The sequence below is a fragment of the Lepidochelys olivacea genome (assembly GCF_965140295.1).
Source record: "Lepidochelys olivacea isolate rLepOli2 genome assembly, chromosome: 3".
Classification (NCBI taxonomy): Eukaryota; Metazoa; Chordata; order Testudines; family Cheloniidae; genus Lepidochelys; species Lepidochelys olivacea.
The window spans coordinates 128199326-128226009 of record NC_140413.1 but is presented as its reverse complement, the minus strand read 5'-3'; the positions used below and the strand labels follow the sequence as shown (position 1 = coordinate 128226009).

Here is a 26684-nt window from a genome sequence, read left to right as displayed (position 1 = left end):
CATGGCAACTGGACCTCAACCATGCTGCGTGTCTGGGAGTCCAGCGGTACTGGACTCAATGGCTCTCCCCTTGGGGCCAGAGTCAATGGTGCCGAGGCCGTAGGCTGTGCCCCTGGACTCTCTCCTCTGGGACACGTCTCCACGGGCGGTTCCAAGGAGGCTGGTCTCTGCGGAGGTGGACCACCCCTTTCTGGCTTCCGGTGCTGCTTCTGGCCGGGAGAATGGGAGCGGTGCCGAGCCAATGATGTCGGTTGTGGTGCTGGGGACCGCTGGTGCCGCGGATCTCGATCAGAATCCAACCACGGTGCCGGTCCCACTGCTGCCACCAGGGCGCTGCGCACTGAGACACTCGGTGCCGGATCTTGGTGCGCCACAGGAGGCTGAGGGCTAAGAGCTGCCTCCATGAGGAGCTGCTTTAAACGAAAGTCCTGCTCCTTTTTAGTCTGGGGACGAAACCCATTGCTGATCCTGCACTTCTCTGCTTGATGAGACTCCCCCAGACACTTCAGGCAAGAGTCCTGGGGGTCGCCTGTTGGCATGGGCTGGGGGTGAAGGAGCAGGCTGGGGGTTGGGGTACAGGGTCTGGCCAGGAGCTAGAATGAGGGAGGGGGCTCAGGGTTGGGGCAGGAGGTTGGGGTGTGGAGTGCTTACCTGGGCAGCTCCCATTTGGTGCGAGGGGTGCAGGTGGGAATGTGGGTATGTGTGTGCAGGAGCTCCTGTTTGGTGCTCAGGGTGGGGATGTGGATGTGAGGGGTGTAAGAGTTAGGGCATGTGGTGTGGGGGGTCTGGGTATCTGTGGGGGGTGCAGGAGTCAGGGTGGGGGGCTGGGTATGTGTGGGGGGTGCCAGAGTCAGGGCTGCGGTTGTGGGGGCGTGCAGGGGTCAGGGCACGGGGCTGCAGGGGTGAGGGCAGAGGGCTGGATATGTGAGGAGGGTTCAGGGGTCAGGGCAGAGGGCTGGGTGTGTGTGAAGGGGTTCAGGGTCAGGGCAGAGGGCTGGAGGTGTATGAGGGGAATGCAGGGGTCCGGGCAGAGGGCTGGAGGGTGTGGGCTGGGGTTGTGGAGGTGCTCCCAGCCCCCTGCCCTGAGCGCTCACGGCAGGGGGCTGGAGGGGATATGCCGATTCCACCCCCAAGGTCCCCGGAGTAGAGAGCGCGCTGCGGCTCCACTTTTCCCTCTCCCACTCCGTAGCAAGGGTCGTCTGCTGATCGGCCGCAGGGAGAGAGAGAAGGAGGGGCAGGAACCCTGCACACTGGGGGAAGAGGCGGGGGGGGGGGGGAAGCTTGCCTGCCCTGCAAGGAGAGAGCGGTGGGCAGAGAAGAGTGGGCCAGGCCAGGCAGGATTTTTACTTGCACGCTGCTGTCCCGGCAGACAGCAGCGTGCCATTAAAAATTGGCACGCGTGCCATAGGTTGCCAACCCCTGGTCCAGGCCAACCCAAGCATCAACTGCTGTGAAAAGCTGTTGGCACAATTCGCTGATAGATAAAAGAATACCTATGGGACTAACTAGGAAAGAAAGTCCTGGCTGACCAGGCTTTATCATCAACCTACCACCCCCTGACTGAGTTTGGCCACATCAGACATGCCAAAACTCTAAAAGCCCTGAAAAATATTAGAGCCACAACCTGTGAAGTGGATCCAAGCCCTCTTGGCTGGTAAAAGGTAGTGCAGAATGGAAATATTCAGTGCCTCCTTCAGAGAAGCACAACTACCAAACTCCTTAAAAATGCAATAGTTCACTCAAACCCCATGAAGTCAATTTGATCCCAAAGATCTCTCTAACCACCATTCTGTCTTCAGTCTCTTTTTCCAGGGCAAAATAACTGAGAAAGTGGGATCCACCAGGCTCCAACACCATGTGACATCAGCCAACATCCTGGATGCCTCACAGTTGGGTTTCAGACTAGGGCACAGCACAGAGACTGCTCTAGTGGCATTAAAAGACAATCTCCTCATGGCCATGGTCTCAAGTAAGGTCTCCATGCTCATGCTACTAAACCTCTCTGCGGCCTTTGTCACAATGGACAAGGTACTGTACTAACCTGCCTATATGACATAGCAGAAGTAGATGGTGACAGTGCTCCAATTGTTCCTCTCCAGGAGAACTCAGAATAGTGATGGGTAATTCAATTGCTCCACCTCTCCAAAGGCCATCATCTGCAGTGTCCCACAGGGATCCATACTATTTTCTCCTCTTCAATATCTACCTGAGATTACTTGGAGAGAGGGAGAGAGAGGTGTCATGGACTTAGCTGCCAGTGATATGCTGTTAATTCATTCATTCTCAGTGGATGCAACCATTGCCACTTTTAAAATGTCAGAAAGCCTACAGGAAATAAACTCTTGGATGAAGAAGGAGAGGTTTCTTACCTAATAGTAACTTCAGTTCTTCCGGATGTTTTGTCCCTATGAGTGCTCCAACATAGGATGCACGCATGTCTGTTGCGCTCTCAACCGGAGAATGCAAGGCTGTGTATGTGGATCCGCACCTGCACAGAGTAGCACTGTGGGGCCTCCAAGTGAGGTCATATTGGGAGGCATGGGCCTGCTGCCACTCAGTTCCTTTTCGACCGTGAAAGCAGAGCTTCCACAGCTAAGGGAAGGGGGAATGGGAGTTGGAGCACCCATAGGGACAAAACATCTAAAAGAACTCAAGTTACCATATGGCAAGCAACATCTCTGTCTTTGAGTATATGTCGCTATGTATGCTCCACCATAGGACACTCCTAAGCAGTAACTCAAGGAGAAGTTGAGTGCTGAGGAGGCAAGTCCAAGATAGTTTGGAGGACTGTGTCACCAAAGGTAGTATCATCCCTGGAAGCAGGTAAGATGGCATAATGTTTGGCAAAGTTATGAATAAAAGACAAAGTTACAGTCCTACAGATTTCTGTTATGGGGACATCCTTCAGTAGAGCTATATGAATGGACTGAGCTTGCATGGAATGTGCTATTTCTCTGTGAGAGGGATGCATCCCAGTGGATTCATAGCAGGTTAAGATGCAACCCAAAACCCACTTTTACAGCCTTTGAGTGGAAATAGGTTGACCCTCCATCCTCTCTGCAAATGATACAAATAGTCTAGGAGAGGCCTGGAAAGTCTTAGTCCTGTGAAGGTAGATAGTGAGGGACCTTATGAAGTCTAGAGTATGAAGGCTGGTCTGCTCGCTGGAGGTGTGAGCTTTTTGGTAGAACACTGGCAGTAGAATCTCTTGATTAATGTGGTATTTCGACTAGACCTTCGGGAGGAATTGAGGATGAAGTTGCATTGTAACCTTGTCTTTGTAAAAAGCTGGCATATGGCAAGTCAGCCATAAAAGCACAGGAGAGCTCTCCCATTCATCAAGCTGAAATGATGGCTATGAGGAACAAAGACTTGAGTGAGAGATGGAGGAGAGAACATGTAGCCATCTGTTCAAAGGGAGGTTGTCTCTGGGCATTGAGAATCAAATTTAGGTCCTGCTGCAGGGTCGGGTTCCATACAGGCTAAAATAAGTTGTGTATGCCCTTGAGGAATCTAGCTGTATAGGGTCGACAAAGACTGAGCAGCCTTCAGTAGTTGAGTGGAAGGCTGTGATAGCATCTGAATGTATTCTGATTGAGCTCATTGATAGACTTTGCATCTTTAAATCCAACAGGTAGCCCAGGATTTGAGAGTGGAACCTCTGAGACTTGAGAAAAATGAATTGAACACCAGGAGTGGAAGCGTTTCCACTTCTAAAGGTAAGTTTTGTGAGTAGTGGGTTTCCTGCTAGATAGGAGAACTGTCTGGGCCTTATCCAAATAGGTTAGCGCCATGCTCGAGAACCATCTAGGAACCATGTTTTCAAGTTTAAGGAGGAGCGGTTGGGATGGATCAGGGTCCCTGAGTTTTGTGAGAGGAAGTCAGAGAGATACAGAGGAGTTGAGGAGGTTCAAGGACCACACTTGTCTTGTCCACGATGATGTTATGAGAATAACCTAGCTCTTTCCTGACGCAGTTTGAATAAGGTCTTGAGAACTGGAGGTAGAGGCAGATAAACATACAGTGGAGTACAGGGCCACTGTATTATCACAGTATCTCTCCATGAGTTGTGGCCGTATCTTCCCCCTTAGAGCAGAAAAGGACATTTTGTTTTGGTTGGGGTAGCACAGAGGTCTGCTTCTGGGAGACCCCACGTTTGGCAGATGCTGTGGAAGACAATCGTTGAGCTCCCATTTGTGATCCTGAAGGAAGCGTCTACTCAGGAGTCTGCAGCTGTATTCGGGAGGCCTTGGAGACAGAGAACTGAGATTTTTATCGGATGGAAAATGCATTAGTTCCACAGCTTTAGCAATTCTGTGCATAACGACTGGGATCTTTCTCCACCCTGCCAGTTGATATAATACACTGCTGTCCTGTTGTCAGCATTACCCTGATGGAGTGGCCCTACATGGTGTGAAATAAGTGTTGACAAGCATATTGAACTGCCCTCAGCCTCAGAATTTTCTTGTGGAGCATGACCTCTTGTGTGGACCACTTGCCCTGGGCTGTGGCTCCTTGGAGGTGAGCCCTCCATCCCAGAAGAGAAGCATCTGTTGTAAGGATCTTTGAGGGTGGGGGATGTGAGACTGGGGTTTCCCCAGAGATTTTCAGTGGGTTCTTCCACTAACCGAGAGACTCTAGAACTTTCACAGGTACTGCAGAGATTGTCACTATTTGGGGTGTACACAGACCTTAGCTACATCTTAATCAAGTCATTATTACATTAAATACTGAATTTTGATCTGTGAACCACTGAGATAACTATTCTCCTCTGGGACAATGCAGATCTTAAAGCCCAAGATAAAGTATGTGAGAGCTGGGAACACAGCATTCTCTGTCAAGAGGATCTGGCTATGGAACAACCATATAGAGATCAGTCCAGTCTTGCTGTCTGGCCTTCCTCTGAGAGAGAGCCTTCCTACCATAAGGGACATTCAGTTCAAACACCCCTTTCATTCCCAAATCCCTTCCAACCCTTGCCCCCGAAAAAAAACAAAACTGAACCCTACCTCAAGAAGAGTTTTTACTGCCAAAAGGGAGACATTTCAGAGACTTCATGGGACTTTGCTCTTGCTATCCATTTTACATGGAAAGCATTCAGATACTTCACTGATGGGTGGCAGTATAAAATCCTACAATAACAGAAGTACTCAGGACAGGCCCATAAACTACTAATGCTCTTTACATTAACCCTAACACAGTGACCATTAGATTAATCAGCTCCCCATCACAGCATTATAATGTGTGGGTGTATATATTATTGCCTTCCTGCATGCAGTAACTAGAAACTAAAAGGATGGAAATGACTACTGACAGTCTGCCAAATGGTGACCCTGTCTCTGCCCCTGCAGTGCCAAACATATGAGACTGTCACCACTGGATGTCATTGGATTCTTTTTGTATTGCATACAAGATAGTAAATTGGCTGAGTGCACTAGATAGTAATCAGAGTCTGCAGTTTTGTACACACAATCATTGAAGCTTTACGAAACATCTGACCATTTGATCTCATTATTGCTTCCTAATAAAATGATGTTAGATAAATAAACTTCAGGGACATGGATCCATGTTTCATTTTGTTTAAATGACTCTCACTGTTTCAAACAGACATACTTTTATTTTCAACCAGGAGGTTGAACAGAACTGCCAATAAATGCCTGAACAAATCCTTCACAAGTTTTGACAGTACCTTTTAGCCTCTAAATGACCCAGCGCTCAGACACTTGCCAGTGCAACTCTCTATAACAGATGGTAGAGTTTTTTCTCTAAGCTGAGAGAAAACTGGGTTACTTACTGGTAGCTGGAGTTCTCCATGCAATCACATTCACTCATGCACAGTGCTCAGCCAGAGAGCCATTAAAATTTAAAATACGAAATACAGATTATGAGGATTCATAAATGCACTGAACAGCACATTTTCCATCACACCTGATAGAAGCTCCCACTGTGCCTTAGGTGCCAGGATCCTGATCTTTTGCCAAGCTATTCTTGTTGATGCCTTGAGCCGTATGAGATAAGTGTTAAATGCTTTCTCCTTCTGGTCCTGTAAAGCCCCTCTTCTAACATTGTCTGAGACATATTCAGTAAGAGGATTTTTTTTCCTAACTATGATCACAACTTCATACTGGAATAACCAGTTGTCATGCTGCAGCCATAGCATGGGAATTGTGGGCTGCAGATTAATTTAAAACTAGTGATGGGGAGATCAGAAATAAGTCAAGAATCCATTTCTGGGTTTAGTTCTTATTAAAAAAAAATGTTATCAAGAGATGAGGATACACCCATTCAGGTAATAAATCTCTCTTTCAAAGACCCAACTTTTTGTTAACTCTAGCCGGAGCTGAAGTCTCGGCTAAATTGAGGTCTGGCCCGGACTCACAAACCTAGGCTTTGGGAGACCAGCTTTATAGCCCCATTACTGTACCTCCCTTAGGGTACATCTACGCTGCAATCAGGAGGGGTGAATGCAGCCCATGTAGCCATTCCTGAGCTACCTTTGATTGAGCTAGCTCACTAAAAACAAGAGTCTAGCTGCCCGAGTACAGCTACACTGCGATTTTTAGTGAGTGAGCCAGAGGTACTGTCTTTCTAAGTTGCTGGGGGGTGATTGATCCCCGCTCCATCTCAGGCCCTGCCCCCACTTCAGCCTTGTCCCCCCCAACCGCTTCCCTGAGCACATCTCGCCCTCACTCCTCCCCCTCCCTCCCAGCACTTCCTGCACACTGCTGAACAGCTGATCTGCGGCAGGAGGGGGAGGAGCTGATGGGGGGAGCTGCCCACTAATTTTTTTTTTTATATTTTTTTTATATTTTTTTTGCATGGAGTCGGCGCCTAATGGAACTAGCCCAATCAAGGCTAGCTTGAGTATGTCTCCATGTGTTGCAATCACATTTCCTGAGTGCAATGTAGACATGCACTAAGCTTTAGCCACTTAGCCCACATGCACCCTTTCTGTCCATGCCTTCATCTCTCCCCCCCATTACCCTTTTTTTCCCTTTAGTATTAAAAAGTAGTTTCTACACCTTAGCTTCCCCTAGGCAGAAGGATGTAAGGGGCCAGCAACACCAGTCACCCAAAACAAGAGTTAGAACAGAGAAACCAGGCAATAACAAATGAGCGTGTACACAGCTGCCAAGTGTCATATATGTAGCAGCCCTGTCCGCATTTCCAGAACGCAGCTGGATTGTCATGCATCCCGCTGGCCTGCAGACAATAGCTGTAACAGCTCCTTCCCAGCCGCCAGAGGCCAATAGTCTAGTGGGATCTCTTCAGCTGACTTGGCAGGCTTTGGTTTCCCCGATATGGAGTTCGGCCATCAGTTGGTGCTCACATACTTCCTGGGCTATTTGAAGCTGCAATTGGGCCAGTATCCCTGCAGTTGTCTCCTTTGTGGCATCTGTGGAAGGAGGTGTGATGCTGCCAGACAAGCTCAAATCAAAGCCATAGGCCAATTCACTTGTGTGTGGATATCAAAGAAATATTAAGTGGGCTAGGAGGCATAGGACTATTAATCTGTGTGGGGATATCAAAAAATGTTAATGTCATTGTCTTCACTTACCTATAACCCGTTATTGTTGTAGATATTGTTGTTTACTATCACATTACATTCTGTATGTCCTGTACTTAATCCTAAATCAAAGGTGTATTACTTGATGCTTAAACTTCATGAAAACTAATGAAAGATTGTTTGGATTGCTGTAACTGAATGCATTATGTCTGTATCTGTAATTAGATTGCCTATCAAACAGGATTGGAGGCTTGGAACTGTAAATGAAGAAGCATGCTAACTTCAAAGCATGGGTCATTGTGCTCGACTGTGGGAAATCCACAGACCCAGGCTGCATTTAGTCAACAAAGGAAGAGCACCTGCTGAGGTGGAGACACTTGCCAGATTGCTTTCCGGAGAAAACAGCTGTAAAAATGAATCCAGGGGATGATCCTGTATCTCTGGACTGATGGATTCTGACAGGGTGGAAAACTGAGTGATTTGACAGAAATCCCTAGAGCTATTCTAGGTAACCCTGAGAGACTTATGGAAAACTAGCAGACTACTACATCTCTGCTATCATGTTGGATTTACAAACTTTGACTCACTTGTTAATGCATTTGATCTAACTTCTCAATAACATTTCTTTTTCTTAGCTAATAGACCTTTAGTTAGTTTATCAGAGAGATTGGCTGCCAGCATTGTCTGATGTGAGATCCAGAGTATCCGTTGTCCTGGGGTAAGTGACCAACCCTTTGGGATTGGGAGTAACCTAATGTGAAGTGATTTTTGGTTTTAATAACCTTTCTTCAGAAACTCTAGTTTGTCTGGTGGCAAGATGCGCTGGAAAGCCAAAAACCATTTGTGACTACAGGTCAGACTAATATAGTGACCCTTACTGGCTTGGTGAAATCTAATTATAGAATATGCCACCAGTTTGGGGTGTCTGCCCTGTTTTCTGACAGTCTGACCTGAGATTGGCTATGAACTACTCTAGACACTGTGACAGGAGGGTCCTTGGGCACCACTACCTTTTCTTCCCTAACACCTGGTCAACACGTAATGCAAACAAACTTTCAAGGTCTTTTTTTCACAAGACCATTATAGAACTGTGGTTCACTCGTGTCTATTCTTTAAAGCTATCAATATCTAGTTTAAACTTTTCACAGTGCTGGGGCTATGATCTATAAACTTAATTGACATATGGTATGTGAATCCTGTCAACTATGCCAGTGTCAAGCTGTCCTGCAGTGGCTCAAGAGCATGAGTACGAACCTCAGGGCAAACTGTAAGAAACGGCAAAAATCCCAAATTGATCCTTGCCCTCCTCCCCTAGTCCATCCCAAGGATCAATTCAGGGCTAGTCTAAAGCTCTCTTACAGAAAAGCACCATACACATACGTGGTATTTGATATGCAAACTACTGGAAAGGCTATGGTTCTTAGGAAATGCATGAACTAACCTCCCTCAATGCAGTTCTATAAAAAACAGGAAGCTGGGGTGGAAAGAAATAGTTTTATAAAATTACATGTTACAAGTGTCTTTTTTAAAGATACAGGCATTTAGGCATGACTAGGCAGAGACTCCCACTTACTGTACAAAAAGATTGCTCATTTTACCGTTTAGCTTGTTTCTCCCAGTCTTGTTTATCTGCTTAATCTGCCTGTTGCGTCATGTCTTGTCTAATGAAAGAAGCACCACGTTTTACTGCTATGATTATTAAATAAATGTGATTTATAGATTCCAAGGCCAGAAGGGACCATTGTGATCATCTAGTCTGACCTCTGGTATAACACAGACCATAGAACTTCCCCAAAACTTTTTCAGAGTCGCTGCTTCTCAAGAGAGAGTCCCCCATTTTGTAAGTATGGCCTACATCCTTTGTTCCTAGGTGTATACGTTTACATTTTGCCATATTAAAAACATATTGTTTGCTTGCACCCAGCTTACAAGTGACCCAGATAGCTCTGTATCAGTGACCTGACCTGTATGATTTCCAAATTACTCCGTTTGCATGTCATCTGCAAACTGACAAAGTGAGGGAAAAGGTCAAATTTGATAACTCCTGAAAGAGAGAGAAATAAAATTGTCTAAAGCCATGCATGGTGCTCCTGCAAGACAACATGCAACCTTCTTTGTAACACTTTTCGTTAGATCTTAAGGCCAGAAGGAACCATTGTTATCTAGTCTGACCTCCTGTATAAAACAGGCCAAAAAACCTCACCCAGTAACCTCTGCATCAGCCTCTACTTGAGCTACATCCTAGCTTTAAGAAAGATAGAAATCAAGACTGGATAAGTTTAAGTGAAAGAAAATCCAACCATTTCCTTCAGTAATTTATTCCAAGGGCAAATTACCCTCAGTGGTAAAAATTTGTGCCTTATTTCCTGTCCAAGTTTGTCTAGCTTCAATTTCCAACCTTTAGATCTCATTATTCCTTTGCTGCTAGATTAAAAAGTCATCTAATATCAGAAACCCCTTCCCCATGTAGGTACTTGTACACTGTGATCAAGTCATCTCTCATCTTGGATAAACTAATAAATTGAGCTTCATAACTCTCTCACTACTTGTTTTTATTCTTTCTGCTCTTTACTGAAGACTTTCCGAAGTGTGGATGCCAGAGTTGGACACAGTATTCCAGGAATGGCCTCCTAATGCCGTATACAGAGGTAATACCACCTTTCTACTCTATTTGATATTCCTCTGCTTATAGAATTGTGTGTCCTCAACACACTCCAAGGTCATGTTCAACTGGTTATCAACCATGACCCCTATGTTCTTTTCAATGTCATTGCATTGAAAGATAGTGTCTCCCATCTTATAACTGCATTCTACATTCTTTGTCCCTAGATGTACGACTTTCCATTTGGATGCATTAAAATATGTCATTCATCTACTAACCAATCTAAGTCAACCTGTAAAACTGGTAAAACATAGTTTACCACCCCTCCAATTTGTGTGTCAACTTTGTTTTTCCAGTAATGATTTTATATTTTTGGTCCAGATTATTGATTAAAATAGTGAATTACATTAGGCCAAGAACAGATCCTGTGGGATCTCACTAGAATCAATTTCACTGGATGATTCCCCATTAAAAATTACTTTTTGAGATCTATCAGTTAACCAGTGTTTAATGTGGGCTACACTGATTTTGTATATACTTTTTTTAAAGCAAGTTATGTATCTATTCTTTGAATACCTATAGGGTAACTGTATAGTAAAGAGTATTAGTAATTTACGGTATGAATGTGTTAATACAGCATTAAATAAAAACACAATTACAAAAAGTTCTATAAAACGTAATGTTAAATACAATACAAAGTTTATTAAAAATAGGTTGCAAGTGAAATACAGTAGAAATGGGAAACTACAGCAGTTTTCATGTTTTTCCATAATAATGCACAGACAAATATGAAAAGCACTTTTACACATATTCACACTTGACCCAAATGCCCAATAGCGGCCAAATCCACTCAACTGAAGGTTCTATGTATTTTTTTGCTAAGCCTTTTCAGATTCTAGCAGCAACAGTATTCCAGCCACAGCCTAAATTTTTTTTCTGAAGAAAAGAGTATTTTGTCACTGTAAGGCTGCTAGTGTTCTCAAGATAAATTGGGAGAGGCTTGCTTTTCCTGATTAACAGACACAGCAAGCATGCAAATCCTTCATTAACACTTTGAACCGGTTTAATCTCCTACTTCATATTTAACAGGTGAAACGGTAAAAGCACACTTTCAAATAAGAAACCTGAAATATGTAAAAAACAAATATTTACACTCCAATTTTCATTAACTTGCATTTATTTATCATACAACTCTTATTAAAAGTGATTTCTTTTCTAAGGCAGTGAAAGTCTACCCCTCTGTATTTGGAAGTGTGCATAATTCCCTAAATATATATTTATAAGAGAACAATATGATACAGAAAAATCATCTAAAGCCCAATTTAGGGCTTTGCAAATAGAAAATTTGTTTGGAATCACAATAATATATTTTGTCTTAATGTCACACAAAGAGAAACAAACTCTGATGAGGTCCTTATCCCCAACATCAGCCATATATGCATAGCTGAAGAAACAACAGTGGAAGGAACAAAAAGAATCCAACAATTCAAAATTAAATAAGGCTATCAATATGTAAAAATAGCTTGAACTGCTGAGAAGATTCTCTACAGTATATAACAATATAAGAGGATGCAAGTAAGACCAGATAGATGAAGGACAGCTTGACTAGCACTACTTTCTCAATATTAATAATGGTGGTGTGCTGTCAGGATAATAAGTCAACCCATCTCACTGACATTCATATTCACAGCCAGCAACATCGTATTTGATATTTCAAACATCAGTCTTACTGTATGCTATAACATTTTTCTTCTCCAACAGTAGTATGTAGCTCCGCTGCTATAACAAACTCCATCAATGATGCGCCGTGGCTAGTTGCTTATACTCCCTATTCTACCTCCTTGGAAAATGCATGCCTTAGTTCTGCTAGCTTTGGACCTGGAATCATTATTTCCATCTTGAACATTTAACATTTTGGTCCTAGCTATGATAGGGCCACTAACGTAGCCTATTATCTGTTGCTTGTTATATTCTGTTATTTCAATACAGTGTTAAACAAAACCCCAAGGTTTTTCATCTCCAGTTTTGTTCTTGTTTTTTTAAGAGGAGGTTTGTAAACCAGACACGTCATTTACAAGAGGGATGTATGCATGTATATGCTTTTCCATGGTTATGGATTAAACAGTTTCTGTTATGCATCCATTTTAGACCCAAACAAAACACCTATAGGATTAAAACTGTTTCACTCAAAGACTTTATCCAGGCAAACCCTTTTACTCTAATGCTAGGTAATGATAAGAGGTTTGTACTGATATGCTAATAGTCTATATGAACAGCATACAATGTGTCAAACTTGTATATATAAACGTAGACCTTTGTCAAACAGCCCAGAGATTGGCTTCTGTGTCAAACAACCTATAGATATCATCAGCTAGTGCACAGATTAATTTAGGCAGTTCAAACTATTCTCACTCGCTCTGCTCAGCAGCTAAAACAAAGTATGTCTGTAAAAGACCAGGAAACAGAACTTATCTTTGACAAGTGCTACTTGGTCTATTGCAGAAAAAATTAACCCCCAAAACAAAAGAAAAAAGTGACCTTCACGTGATTCATATAATTAAAATTTTACAGTGCTTTAATTGTATAAACCACAAGCTCTTGGTAAAGTAATCAGTATTCTTGCTATTGCAACATCTCTAAATCTCAATTAACAGTCTTAGATACAGAGGAATCAAACTCACTCTTTCACAGACAATACAGTCTCGTCTTGAACAGCCCCATCCCATACCCTTATTTTAGGGATCTTTCAGTAACATTTGATAAGGTGCTTTTATCTTATTTTGTGTTCAACTCATTTTCCAGTTCCATTAATTTCCTAGAAGCCTTTACTTTAGTCGATACATCCTGGCCCTGGGAAAAAAGTCGCTGGCGCTCCCTGAATGTCAAGTTCTCTGGTGCTCCAGGTAAATCTGTGTCTTGACTGGAAGAAACAAAAGGTTTGTTACAAAACCTAATTTTAAACATCCTTTTATATAAAAGCTTTGCATCCATATAATCTTATCTGGTGTCCTCTTGCCTTCTAACTGGAAGATCTAGATTCAAGTCCTGCAAGGCTATTTCTTAATGCTGACACTACAGGGCTGTCATTCAGAGGAGCCATTAAACAGAAGTCATGTATGACCATCTCTGGTAGCGGAACATGTGGATGAGACTACCTGGCACTTCTCAAAAAGGATTAAAGGGTGACTAAGGCCAGAAAAGGTTTGCTGATATAGCTATGCTGGCATGCCCTCCTTATATAAATCAAAAAAGTTGTTTTGCAAGTATAGTTCATACTGATTTTGAGAGTGAAATAAAACTGGATAAAAGTGCTTTGGCAACTTTGGTCAACCATGCAAAAAAAAAAAAAAAAAAAATCAACCGCCTAGCTCAGGGGTCTCCAAACTTTGTGAGATGAGGGCCATATTAGATTTTTGAAGGGACTTCGTGGGCTGAAGCGACTGTGAAAGAAATTAAATTATGCAAATATATACAAAATCATTAAAAAACAACACTACTCTGTGTCAGTGTTGTATTAAATTCTAAATCAGGTATAAAAGTTAATCGACGCAGGTACTGTAAGTTGGCTCCCCTTTTTGGGTCTGCTCTTCCCCGTGCCTGCTCCCTTCTCCCTGTGCCTGCTAGGTGTGCCTGCCCTGCTGAAGAAAATGACAAAGGACTGGAAGTTTGGCTGTACTTTGGTAAGAGAAGCTTTAAGTTCCCACTGTTGGTTGGGACTGTTTGGTTCTATTAGTGCTGTAGTTAAAATTTAACCATTATGAAATTGGAAATTTCCATCTTCTTTACTCATTTATTGGAGTTGTAATTAAGCATCTGGCTTGTATTTTTAATCTAAGGCAGGGGTCCGTGCCTGCTTGGCTGCAGCAGCAACTCTCCCCTGAGTTGGCTCCCCTTTTGGGGTGGGCACACTGGCTCCCGGGGGCACTCACCCCTCCGCACAGCTCAGCTACCCCCCTGTGCCCACGTGTGCAAACTGCTGCCAGCAGCCCCTCCCCTGCCTGCTCGGCGTGCCTACTCAGCTGTTCGCTTCTCCCCTGTTGGTTGGAGGGCCGGACAAATGGAAGCCCTGGGCCGAATCTGGCCTGTAGTTTGGAGACCGCTGGCCTAGCTGATATTGCTATACTGACAGAGTTTCTAGTGTAGAGTGGCCTAGGTACTTCTGCTGCCTCCTCCTTCATCCTTGCTGCTATCTACCTCTCTGGTTAACTATTTTTGCCACACCAAGAAAGAACTCAGTTCTCGGTGTCTCCTCCTCCCTCACCACCTGAGATGTCTGGAACTCTGGCCCTTACGCAGTCAGACTTGGCTCCACTTAAGGCTCATCAGAGTGGGTCTCTATTCTGTGAACCGTACAAAGTGCACAGTGGCCATCACACCACCATTTCACTTTACAAGGTGTGCAGGAACCAAGTTAAAGGCTCCTGTAGTATCCTTGCCTCAGCCAATGTGAACCTTCAATACACTATGCAGCTAAATTAGCCACACATGCATGTGCAATGCAGTCTTTGTTAGCTGTCCACTTCACAAGCTTAGTAAAAACTCCATATAAAGTGTACTGTGCTTGCCTCCTCGTGCGTGCAAATTTATGAGTCTGGTTGAGGTAGTCAAAAAAAGAATCTTGTGATGACTGCTCTGTTTACTCACACAATCACAACACTAATTGGCTTTAAAATACTACATGCATGAAAAAGCGTATAAAACCAAATTCTATTTTGTGATAATCCAAGATATCCCAGAACCAACTGTAAAATTGTTTTATGCTGTCATGCATATTCTCAGCGCTCTCTTTGAAAATATTTTCTAGGATTAAATAAGAGCTTTTGAATTTCATTACCGAGAAAGATTTACAGAGATACATGTATAAAATGGTATTATAAGAATTTAAAATATTCCAGAGACCAGCAGCTAGTTAGTCTGAATACAGATTAATATTTCATGAGTCTCGTCTTCATTTCACCTTTTAGATCTCTTCTCTCTTGGATCCCGATAAACTTCATGGGCTCCAACAATTGCTCCTGTAGATCCAGTGTAAGGATTTGGTCCTTATGCAAAATAATATAAAAGTTACAGTTGACGGATGGCAGTTATAATACAAAACAAGTTTCAATTTATATTTAAAAAGGTGCAGTGCTCTTTGCAAAAGTAAAACTCTCAAACTATGGTTTCTAAACTTTGTAAAAGGAATAAAAGTACCGTTTCGGAGCTTTGCCTGAATGCCAGAATAATGATTTCAGTCAATAGTCAGCCTCTTCCTAAAACTGCAACTTTGCTTGATAAATAATAAAACTGGGGGGTAAGAAAGCAAATTATATTTGGAACAAACTGTGACCGGTATCAAATCATGATAAAGTTATTTATCTTGTGGCTATTTCTTATAATGCAGAAATGAAATAAAATATTAACTGTCTAGAAGGATGTACTTATGTGCAGCTACAATTTTTCTGTGGAATTCTGTCACAAGGTTCTATTGAAGTAAGAACAGCAACTCCAGCTAAGTTAACTAGGATAAATACTACTAGCATTAGTAAGTGCCAGTATGACAATTCCAATTTTCCTAAGTTATTTTATCTTTATTTAGCCAGGTTGTGAAAATAGTTGGAAACTCTGTAACCTGCAATGTTTAGAGGATGACTATTCATGTCTCATTTCTGTAGTTATCTGTCTTGTTTCATTCAGCTTACAGCACTGCACCTTTAGTTTTAAATTCATATAAAAGATACACAGTTCTACATAATATATTAATCCTCTCCAAAGGCCACAAGACTAAACACAGGTTTCCAATCAAAAAAGTTTTGTTATCATAGTCAGCTTTTAAGTATGTTTCTTAAATCACCGGTATTGTTAGGACAGTCAAATTAACTGTCATAATTCTCAAATTTGTTTTCAAATATTTTTGGTTTCTTGACACAGTATATGTCATGTCTTGTGAGCCTTTCTCCAAACAGAAGGAAATGTTTGCTTCTTCCACTGGTGTATTTTGAACCGCAGATAATTAAAAGGTTAAATGTCAGTAAAAGAACAGAACTCATTTGGATATTCATATATTGTACTCATTTAATAATTTAATACTGTACATTACAATAGTGATCTAAGAAGGGATAGCTCAAATCATATTTAAAACACTTGTAATACTTTAGTATGAAGAATTATCTTTTGTTCAGACCTAAGTCCCATATATCTGACCACCACCTCCCCTCCAACTTGGGGAACATCTAGGTCTGAAGTCTGGTTCTCACGCCCATATCTAATTTTGTTAAAATTGGTCAGATTTGATGCCCCAATTTGATGGAACCAATGTTTTAAGTCAGTCCCTTAAGTAATCCAGTGGCAGAAGCTGGGAGAGTACAGTTTGCAGAAGCGTGGTTTACCAGCGTTAGCATTTATAGCAGAAAAGAGCTGTAAAGAACAGTAATGTGACTGCTAGTGAGATGGACAGATGGTAAGCTGCACAACAAAGTCTGCATTTTGTGCAAACGGCTTTGTACTTTACACAGGCAGTCTTCACAGAAGCTTGAGCAATCAAGGTGGAGTGTTTAACCTGTTCCTATAGGCTATTTTAAAAGTGTGAAATAAAGTAATCAGAATGAGTTGTATGGCTTATGTATTAAGGTCATTAAAGGTGGAGCATCATACTACAATGTTCCTCAATTGTTACCAAACCCATATAAATGGATCTGACTCGGAAATGGTCCTGATTGTTTACTGAAAAAAAAAAACATTGCTGGATGTCTCACTTGAGATTCCACTTTTTGCGCTCACTCTCTTTTTTGATATATGAAAGTCAGCAGAATGCAGGGTTGGAAAATTTAATGAAAAGGCAAAGGGTTTATTGGTTAGTGGATAGGTGGGAGTAGATGGAGAGTGAATAGTGGTTCCAGAATTACTCAACTTAAACACATATACAGCCTTCAAAGTACTAAATCAAAAAGAGAAGTAACAGCATTTTTAAGCAGCTATATTATGATGGAAGCATGTTTTACACTTAATCTCAAAATGGCTGTAGTTGAGAATTTCAAGCGTAGAGAAAAAGGAAAATACTTTGAAAGGATAAAAATAAAGTACTTATTTAGTAATTTTAAGAGGCTTTAGGGCTGGGTCTGTTCCAGCATACTATTTAGAATAAACAAATGGCTAATCATCATTGATTGCATTTCTGATATTTAAAGAGAATGTTTATTACAAGCATATTTTCTTTTAAATATAATTCAACTTAAGAGCCACAACTAGTCAGCAGTTCGAGTACAAATACTTTTGATGTGGAACTATGTTTTGAAAAGAATGGATACTTGTCCTACAGTAAATGTGATTCTTTGAGGTGATGTAGTTAGTGTGGATCCCACTATAGGTGCACATGCACCTCATGCATACAAGATTGGATTTTTTGAATAGCTGTGTCTGGGCCATGCAGGCACCCTGTGCCTCCTTGTGTTCCCCTGCCAGTGCATACAGGGCAGAGCAGTTACGTGTCTCCCTCAGTTCCTTTGCAACTCACAGCCCACGTCAGAGGGCTCAATGTGGGGATGGAGGGCAGATCCCTGGGATCCACACCAACTGTAATCTCATCTCAAAGAACCATGGTAAATGTAGGATAAATAACCCTTTTGCTGCTTTGAATATATGTCAGTGTGGATCTCATAGTAGGTGACTGGCAAGAAGTATCCCCTCTCAGAATGGTGGGAATGAGGTCTGCCAGCTGTATCAATCGAACAGTGACTGCTGTACTGCGCATTCAAACTTCACAGCTGAGCATAGCCTTTGACAAAAGTCAGTGTGTTATTCCACAGTGCTGCCTTACATATTTCTGAGATTGGTACATCACTGAAGCAGGCAGAGAATGTTGTTTGTGCTCTGGTGCAGTGAGTCTTGATGTCTGGTGGGAAATGTATACCAGCCAGCCAGTTGGTAACACAATAAAATGCATTGTGTAATCCATTTCAGTATCCTTTACGATGAGATAGCTTTAGCTGGGCATTCTAAAAGGTCAAACTAGAAATAGCCAGGATGATAGCCTGAATGGCTTAGTCTTGTCAATGTCATCAAGTACTGGGTAAGTCGAGCGAGTGTAATTTCTTTTTTTCCATAGTACAGAGTGTGGCTTGGGAAGACAATGGGCAGCATGGCTGATTCCTTCAGACTAAATTTCAAGACCACTTTAGGAATGAACTTGGGGTGGGGTCTCAACCATGTCCCTATGGAAAATCATATTGGGACATCTGGCCATAAGAGCTTGAACTTCACTCATTCTTCTGGCTGTGGTCATAGTCATTAGGAATACTGTCTGGTGAGAGATGATGCAAGAAGCATTCAGAGAGGTTCAGAGAAGTACAGTAAGGTCTTAGGCAGGGGTAGGTTCTCTCCCCAGTGGGTAAATATGTAATAGCCCTTTGAAAAACTTCAATACTATTGGATGAAGACAGACCTAACACATGAATGAACAGGTGGATGGTATGCTGAAGTTGCCACGAGGTGGATCTTAGATGAGTTGAATGTAAGGCCAGCTGGCTTTAAATGCAATAGGCAGTCAAGCATCCTAGGTTCAGGGGCCTGGACAGGGTTCAGACCACACTGAGCTACCCATATCAAGAGCCTCCTCCATTTAGAAGAATATGTTTTCCTGGTACATGGCTTCCTACTCTGTATCAAGATCTCCTATTCTTGTAGAGAACAGTATCTGTCTGTTGTATTCAGCCAGCCGACAGCCACACTGTCGATCAGGTACAGTGACTTTGGATCCAGATGGAGCATTTTACTATGGTGCTGGGGCATCAGATCCAGGATAGGTGGTTGAATAGACATCTGTAATAGGTGTTAGACAAAAATGCTTTGGACAACATGGAGCTACGAGAACCATCATGGCCATGTCCCTTTTGTTCTTGGAAATCACCTTGGGAATCGTTGGAAAGGCATAGAAGCAGGCCTGTTCACCTGCAGGAGGAAGGCATCCAGCAATGATCCTGGACTCAGTCCTCCTCTGAAGCAGAAGTTCTGACACTTGGCATTGTCCCTGGTGGCCAACAAGTTTATTATGGGGGACTCTCCAGGATAGAATATCACTCTTATGATGAATCTGTGCAGGGACCATTCATGATTGGTCACAGATTGCCTGCTAGACTGTCGCTGACTCCTGGAAGGAGTCTATTCTGATGGCGCCATGTCCAGAATTTGATGACCTTCATGCTAAGGGGTAACGAGCAAGTTCTCCATTGTTTATGTAGTGCATGGCTGTCATGTTGTGTGTGAAAAATCTGTACTACTGAGTATGAGGACAGGCACGAATGCCATACAGGCTAGTTTGATGGCTATAAGCTCCAGCACATTCACAGATAATCTCATATTGCCTAAAGATCAGGTTCCTTTAATTTGTAGTTTGCCCAAATGAGTCCCCCAATCTGTTCCTGATGCATCCATGATTGGTGTCTGTGTCAGGGACGGATACTGAGACACGTATCCATTTCCATGTCTTTACAGGTTCCAACCATCAAACCAATTCTGCAGTGATATGATGGCACAGAGACCTTCCTTCCATCTGATGGCTCATCAGGGAGTATGCTGACATGAGCCAAAGCTGAAATCAAATGATGTTATTTACGTGCATGCCAATTTGTGGCCTAACACTGCATGACATGTTTGTACTGTCAGCTATATTTGATGTTAGCTGAAGTATGAGTGCTTGTAATGACTAGGACCTGTCTTTAGGCAGGTATGTTCTTTCTGCTCTAAGTCAGTCACATCATTCACTAGGAGGCCTACCTGTGTGAATGCGGATAGTGCATTCCAGGCTTGCTGGTGCCTTCCACTGAGATCTGCCTCTGATCAGCCAGTCATCCAGCCTTACCTTCACAAAGGAGCCACTACCACTGCTAAGCATTTTACAGCACCGAGTATACCTGTGGAGAGTCCAAATAGCAGATCCTTGTACTGGTAGCGATTTGGTCAGACTGTAAATCTCAAGTACTTCCTGTGGGCTGGGATGGAAGTATATATCTTGAGTACTGTGTCCAGTTTTGGGCCCCACACCACAAGAAGGATGTGGAAAAATTGGAAAGAGTCCAGCGGAGGGCAACAAAAATGATTAGGGGGCTGGAGCACATGACTTATGAGGAGAGGCTGAGGGAACTGGGATTGTTTAGTCTGCAGAAGAGAAGAATGTGGTGTGTGTGGGGGAGGGTTGATAGCTGCTTTCAACTACCTGAAAGGGGGTTCCAAAGAGGATGGAGCTAGACTGTTCTCAGTGGTACCAGATGACAGAACAAGGAGTAATGGTCTCAAGTTGCAGTAGAGGAGGTTTAGGTTGGATGTTAGGAAAAACTTTTTCACTAGGAGGGCGGTGAAGCACTGGAATAGGTTACCTAGGGAGGTGGTGTAATCTCCTTCCTTAGAGGTTTTCAAGGTCGGGCTTGACAAAGCCCTGGCTGGGATGATTTAGTTGGGGATTGGTCCTGCTCTGAGTAGGGGGTTGGACTAGATGACCTCCTGAGGTCCCTTCCAATCCTGATATTCTGTGATTCTATGATCTTGCTGCTGAAAGCAAGGAAGCAGTCTTGAGCCTGAAAAGATGGGATGTTGGAGGCAAGGCTTATCATCCTGAACCTGAGGTGGTGTACATATTTGTTCAGTCTCCTCAAGTGTAGGATGAAAACACCCCTTCTTCAGGATAAGGAAATAACAGTAATAGAAAGACTCTTGCCCTGTAATCATGAGGATCATCATCTGTGGCTCCCAGATGAAACCAGGCAACTTTTTGAAACAGGCTCTTGTAAGAAGAGTCACTGAAGATGGACAGGAAAGGAGGGTTGATGGGGGATCGGTGTGGGAGTGAATGAGATAGCTGTGGGCAATTGCCAACACCCATTTGATGGAGATATTGGACCAAGCCCAATGGAATGGAGCCAGGCTTCTCCCAAAGACTGCTGATGGCCACTTCCAAGAGTATCACCATCATTTTCAGGGTGGGTACTCTGGTTGCCTAACCTGAAAATAGGGATGAGCCCACTGTCTCTGCTAAGGCTGATATTTGTATGGCATCCTTAAGATGTTGGTGTATACATTTCCAGTGACCTTGAGGAGGACCATGAGTCTTTTAAAAAGTGAACCACTTCATCTGTTCTTTTGCTGAAGAGCTTCCTTCCCACAAACAGGAGGTCTTTATGGTCTCTTAGCCCTCTCTTTAATATTTCAGATGCTAACAGCCAAGAGGCCTGCCTCATGGGTCACAAGCTTGGTTATCAACATCGCAGATGGGTCAGAGGTGTTCCTGGATAGCTGTCGGATTGTTCTGGCAACACTTAAAATGATTTAATTCCTCAGTGTCCCAAGATACTTTTGACAGGAAGAGAGTCATGTTTTCCCAGATCAGGAAGTGAAACTGGCAAACGCCACTTGGGAGTTTGCCACATCGAGTTGCAGAGAGGTGGATGAGTAGGCTTTGCATTTGAACAGGTCTACCTTTTTGGTATTTTTCTCTTTGTGTGTGCCCTTCATCAATTTAGCTATTTCAGCTTACTGCAACTACCAACAATACTGGATTTGGGTGGGAGTGACAGTAGCCAAAGCTTTTTGGGGGAACCTGATAACACTTCTCCACCCACTTAGATGTGGGCTGAATGGTAGCTGGGGTTTGTCAGAGCTCCTTAGATGGTTCTAGTATGCCCTCACTGATGAGGAGTGCAATCCTAGGTGATGCAGTCAAAATGTAGACTTTATGGGATTTATCTCGTATGACTGTTTCAGTATCTATGATCTCAGTGATAGAAAATAAGAAATCCTCCAAGGCTTTAAAATAGCCAATTGCTGGAGCAGAGGCTGGTGTACCAGTCTCACTGAGCAACAAATGATGATTCTTTCAATGGAGAATGGGAATGCTACTGTTCTTCTGCCGCTCACACCACTGGGTGCGGACACTGCTTTCTGTTGTTGGTGGCCTGGGTAGTGATGTCACTTGGCAGCTTAATCTCCTCCTTTTTCTGGACATACAGGAGGGGGATCTGCTGTAGGACACCTCAGAGGATGGTCCCTAATATGGCCCATATTAGCCAGGAAAGCATGTTATATCAGTACTGACCTGGTTGTGACTGATTGGCTCAATGCCACTATCATCTCTTTCATGGTGATGCTTTGTGACAAAGCTCTCCAGTATAGGCTTCTAGGGTTGCTCTGAAAAAGCAGCGGAGAGGCATTACTGTTCAATACCAGGAAAAAGCATAATCAGACACTAGTGAAGAAGAAGAATACTCTTCAAATGGTGGTGCTTTGGGTGCCATTCTGTTTTACCAACGATGTCGATGGAAGGATCTTGATGCTTTGAGAGCATCTCTCTGGCCCCTAACTGACACCAATGCTTTCATTGGTGCTAATGCCAGCTTCCTGTGCATCACTCCTGCCTTAGCAGAGGTCTTACACATTCTGTCCTTGGAAGAATGGTGGTTCTCCTCCTTACACAATGGTCTCTCTCAAAGTCTGAAGTCATATATGGATTCTGCCTTTTGATCTTGTCCTCGTGCTGGGGTATCAGTCTCAATTCTGAATCTGCCGGTCCAATGATGGGTTTGTTGGAACTAGTCTTGATGTAGCAGCAAACCAAAGGCCCCAGTGTCAAAACAGTCTGTGTGATGTGGCTAGAGCTGATTTTGATGACGTCTTTTCCGGTTTTCCTTTCATGGCTGGTCCCTAGGCTGTACTGTCTGCTTGAGGGAGTAGTAGTTGACAATGACCCTTTTCGTACCTTGGAAGCGGTAGTCTCCTTCAGGTGTGACAAGACTCATCAACTGCTCAAGTAGGTGTAGTTTTAGCCACATGTCCCTTGACATGCGGAGTCCTTGTGGGTACGTGCACACTGAATACTTATGGCTATCCTTCAGACAAACCAGACATTGACCATGCCCGTAGACCAGGGGGATGAGTCTGTTGCAGGCTGGGCAGGGTTTAAACCCTGAAGATTTAGAGTCCGCCGTGATGGTTGATGTGAGACACATCGCCCCACCATACAGGAGGGTATGGAGGTTTTGGGGTTTTTTTGGATCATCCAAGTCCAAGAAAATAGAGAATAAGAAGGATGAAAATAGATTTTCTTTACCAAAACTAGCTGAGAAAAAGGACAAATATAATTAGTAGAGGGTCAGACACTCACTAGATTCCATCTTGCTGCCATGGGTGGTAAGAGGGAACTGAGGGAGGGTTGTGGCCACTCTTACTTCCACGCCCTCACATAGGAGGGCAAAGAGGCACAGGACACATGTGCAGCCCCAATGGACACAATTTTAAAAAATCCTGCGCATGATGCACACGCACAATGAGATCCATACTGACACATACCCAAACACTCAAGTGTTATGAACTTTCTCCTACTTAGCCATGGTATCCAAAAATCTAGCACTGAACTTCAGTCTGTGATAGTGTCCAGGTTCTGGGTACAGTCAGAAGAAAAACTGTAGTGCTCTGCAGGCAATGGATGGTGCTAAAATTAATGCAACTAAATTGTTAATAAAGCTCTAATTACCAGTGTAGCTGTGTGTTTGCAGTGTAAAGGGAAAGAAAAGACGACAACAAAGGAACATCAAAGACAGGCTGGGAAGAGGGAAGGAGCAGGAAGAAAAGCACTTTAATGATGGAAAAATAGGTTCTTGCCCCCAGGCATAAGGTAAACTACACTATAACGCAGAAATATAATGACTACTATGTGCTGCCTAGAAAATTGTTTTCATTAGGTCAATAAGCCCCAAATATCACCTTAATTTTGACTATATAAGATTTAAAACTGCACAAGGGTCCTTTTAAAGCCATTTGCACACCATATTTAAATCAGTAAGAGTCCCCCATGTGCCAAGTAGTGAAAGCAGAAAAGCCCCCCACCCCAATTAATCAATCAGAAAACGTATTATATATTTGCATGGAAAACACATGTATAGAAGCATCAAGGGCACAGCCAATGAAATAAAATAAGAAACAATTACTGAGACGGTGCAGAATGAAAGCCAAAACCAACAGTACTTGGAACTGGTTGAGCAACAGTCAAACTGATTGTTTTTCCTTCATTGTGTGACAGATGGAATTTTGAGAGAGTTTGGAAAGGAACAAGGATATTCAAAAGATTAAAACGTTTACAAATAGGAGCATTCTCATTGATATCAGGATTAAGGTTAGATCACCACGCTGAGAAGAGTGACCAAGTCGGGGGGGAAAAACAATAAAAAAAAAATCACAGAATAAGTGATTATATCTACAGCACCACAGAGGGAAATGTGCAGATAGATTTGTAGAGAAAGATTCTGATTTCATTTTTTCGTTTCTACCTTTTGAGCTGCTGGGATGGAAGAAACTTGGTTTGTTTGATGGGGAAAGGGGATGACTTGGTTTGGAAGCAGTACTGTTGGCATTGACGGAGGGTGGCTGGAATGAGGTGGAAAGAAAGATGCCATCTGAGACTGGGCGCGGCTGGCGGAAGGGCTGCTGTGGCGGAAGGGTGGCAGGAGGAAGGTCACCATAAGATTTTCTTGTGCTGGAGTACTTATCCTGACCTGCTAGAGTGGAATCCTCCTCCTCATCATCATTGTATGCAACAAACTTGGCAGTATAAACTGTGTCAGGGGAGAGGACCTGTGTTTTGAGGTAAGAGGTGTTTCGCTGAGGTGGGGGAGGAGGAGCATTAGATGAAGGGGGTGGGGGTGGGAGCTCATATTCCCGTGGAAGCGGAGGTCTGTACAGACCAGGCTCGTCAGGTTCCAGTAATCTTCGTCCTGCCTCATCATGCTGTCTGCGCCTTTCAGCTTCCAAACGGTTGTAATACTCCTCCTCCTGTCGCCTCTGTAGGCCCGTGGGAAAGAAAAGTGCAGTGATCAGAACAAGAGAAACATTTAAATATAGGATGGATTCAAGTTTTCCTCCACAAGAGCACTGAACAGATCCCTCATCTCCCTTCCCCAGCAATGAGTAAGGAAGCCACTCCAAATCATTATACGAAGAGTATGTTTACTAATGTGAAAATGAGAATTGTCCTGTAACACAGTATTAATTCTGAGTTATTTCTGGAGTTGCTGCATGCTCTATGCTGACAACATATTTGTGTTAACAGAAATAAAGCTGTATTGACTAAAGGAATTCCCTGCACTCATCTTTTATAAAGTTAGAGTTGATAAAGTAAGGATTTAGCAAAGCTGCGAAGTATTTAAGAAAGAATGAAAACAAATATAATGGGTCATCTTAGAAAGGAACTTTGGAAGAGAGTACAACTCTGCCTTATCCCTCCTGAATAGGTCATCAACAGAGCTTTAGAGCTCACTGATTCTACAAGCCTAAGTTATAGATATTACAAAAATAACTTCATGCAAGGACAAGTTGCGACTTGTGCAATTTAATTTTTTAAAAAAATGCTTTAATAAATCTCTTGAAGTGTCTTCGACAAATTCATGAAGAAAATGCTACACCCATGATGTTTCTATAGGGCCATAATAAAAATAATCTGCACTGAACTCTTGGGTGAACTTGACAAATAGATATGCATAATAAAGATACAGTACGTATTATTTGAACTCTACCATCTCAGAAGCTACCATGTGACTACCATATGTGAACAAAGTTTCCTATATTTTTCCAGTTAAAGGGGTTTTTATTGTTCTGTGAAATAAAAACAAAATTTTCATCAACACCTGTCAGAACTCCATTGTGAGCTAATAGATACTGATCTATTTTGGACTTTCACTATAAACTGTGACGGTCAAATTCTCTCATTTCTTGATTCACTAACTACTGAATATTTGTATTTTGCAATCACACAGGTAAAACATGATTTCTTGTTAAATTAAGAAATTTATAGTGTATAGTACAGCTTCTTGAAAAAACTTCTTGTAATTTGTGGCAGGGTGCCTAGAGTTTTGGATACGCATTTTTATAATCAAAATCAGTAAATAAATATATACCCTTCTTAAACAGCCCGAGAATCTTCTTAACTAAAGAAGTCAGAGCCGGTTACCCTTCTATTGGTTACGTATTTAATACTATTTTCCCTTTTGAAGGCTCTAGGGTATTTAGGTGGCACTAAATTTGTAACTATGTCTGTGACTTTTATGTAACTGTCTCTGGGATAGATCAGATTTGCCAGTCATAAAAGCCTTTCAGCTGTAGGTGACCCAAATATCATTAGGATGTACCACATCACCAAAGTTAGAGATGGAGGATATCTATTTATTACTGATCAATCTTATCCACCCTCCACCTCTAACTTTCCTATGATACAACCTCCAGTACTTTGCTGAGTCCAGTTGTGTGTGTGTGATCCTAGTGGTGGGGTTACCACCACTTCCCCGCAAAACTATTCTGTTTTAGATTTTCTTTTGCTCATTTTCAGTGGTGTAGGAATAATGGTCTGACAAACAGGTCTTCAACCTTTTACATATTTTCCCTACTTGATCTTCCAAGCAGGAGCTCCGCCTATCACTAGAACATCCTTCTCCATTCTGAAGTCACAGTTTCACTAAAATCCAAGTTTTCATTCTGAAGAAACCAGATTGTCACTGCTCAAGTGAAATCTTACAGCGGGTGGGATGGTTCTACATTTACCACACAGAGTCAAATAAAAAGATT

At 42.7% G+C, this 26684-nt stretch overlaps 1 protein-coding gene and 1 long non-coding RNA gene across 14 annotated transcripts in view; one reads left to right on the top strand and one right to left on the bottom strand.

The window, feature by feature from the left end:
• The first annotated feature begins 1332 nt into the window (after positions 1 to 1332).
• On the top strand, positions 1333 to 25913 carry LOC311518782. Of its 2 annotated transcripts, XR_014711112.1 has the most exons (7): positions 1333 to 3719; positions 7733 to 8015; positions 8143 to 8225; positions 9227 to 9347; positions 10085 to 10155; positions 19578 to 23745; positions 24915 to 25913. It is a non-coding gene; the product is annotated as an uncharacterized lncRNA (long non-coding RNA). The 2 variants fall into 2 exon arrangements; XR_014711113.1 differs by lacking the exon at positions 24915 to 25913 and having other exon boundaries at positions 23627 to 24378.
• The window catches only part of AFDN (afadin, adherens junction formation factor), a 216269-nt gene continuing 200376 nt past the window's right edge, over positions 10792 to 26684 (bottom strand). For 5 of the 12 annotated variants that reach the window (XM_084624831.1, XM_084624834.1, XM_084624832.1 and 2 more), the window contains 3 exons: positions 24623 to 24908; positions 15067 to 15151; positions 10792 to 13029 (listed from right to left, as the gene is read on the bottom strand). In XM_084624831.1, coding sequence (XP_084480957.1) covers positions 12885 to 13029; positions 15067 to 15151; positions 24623 to 24908 — 516 coding nt within the window. In that variant the 3' untranslated portion in view covers positions 10792 to 12884. Of the gene's footprint in view, positions 13030 to 15066; positions 15152 to 24397; positions 24909 to 26684 lie in introns of all 12 variants that reach the window. The other 7 variants (XM_084624836.1, XM_084624837.1, XM_084624828.1 and 4 more) reach the window with 2 other exon arrangements.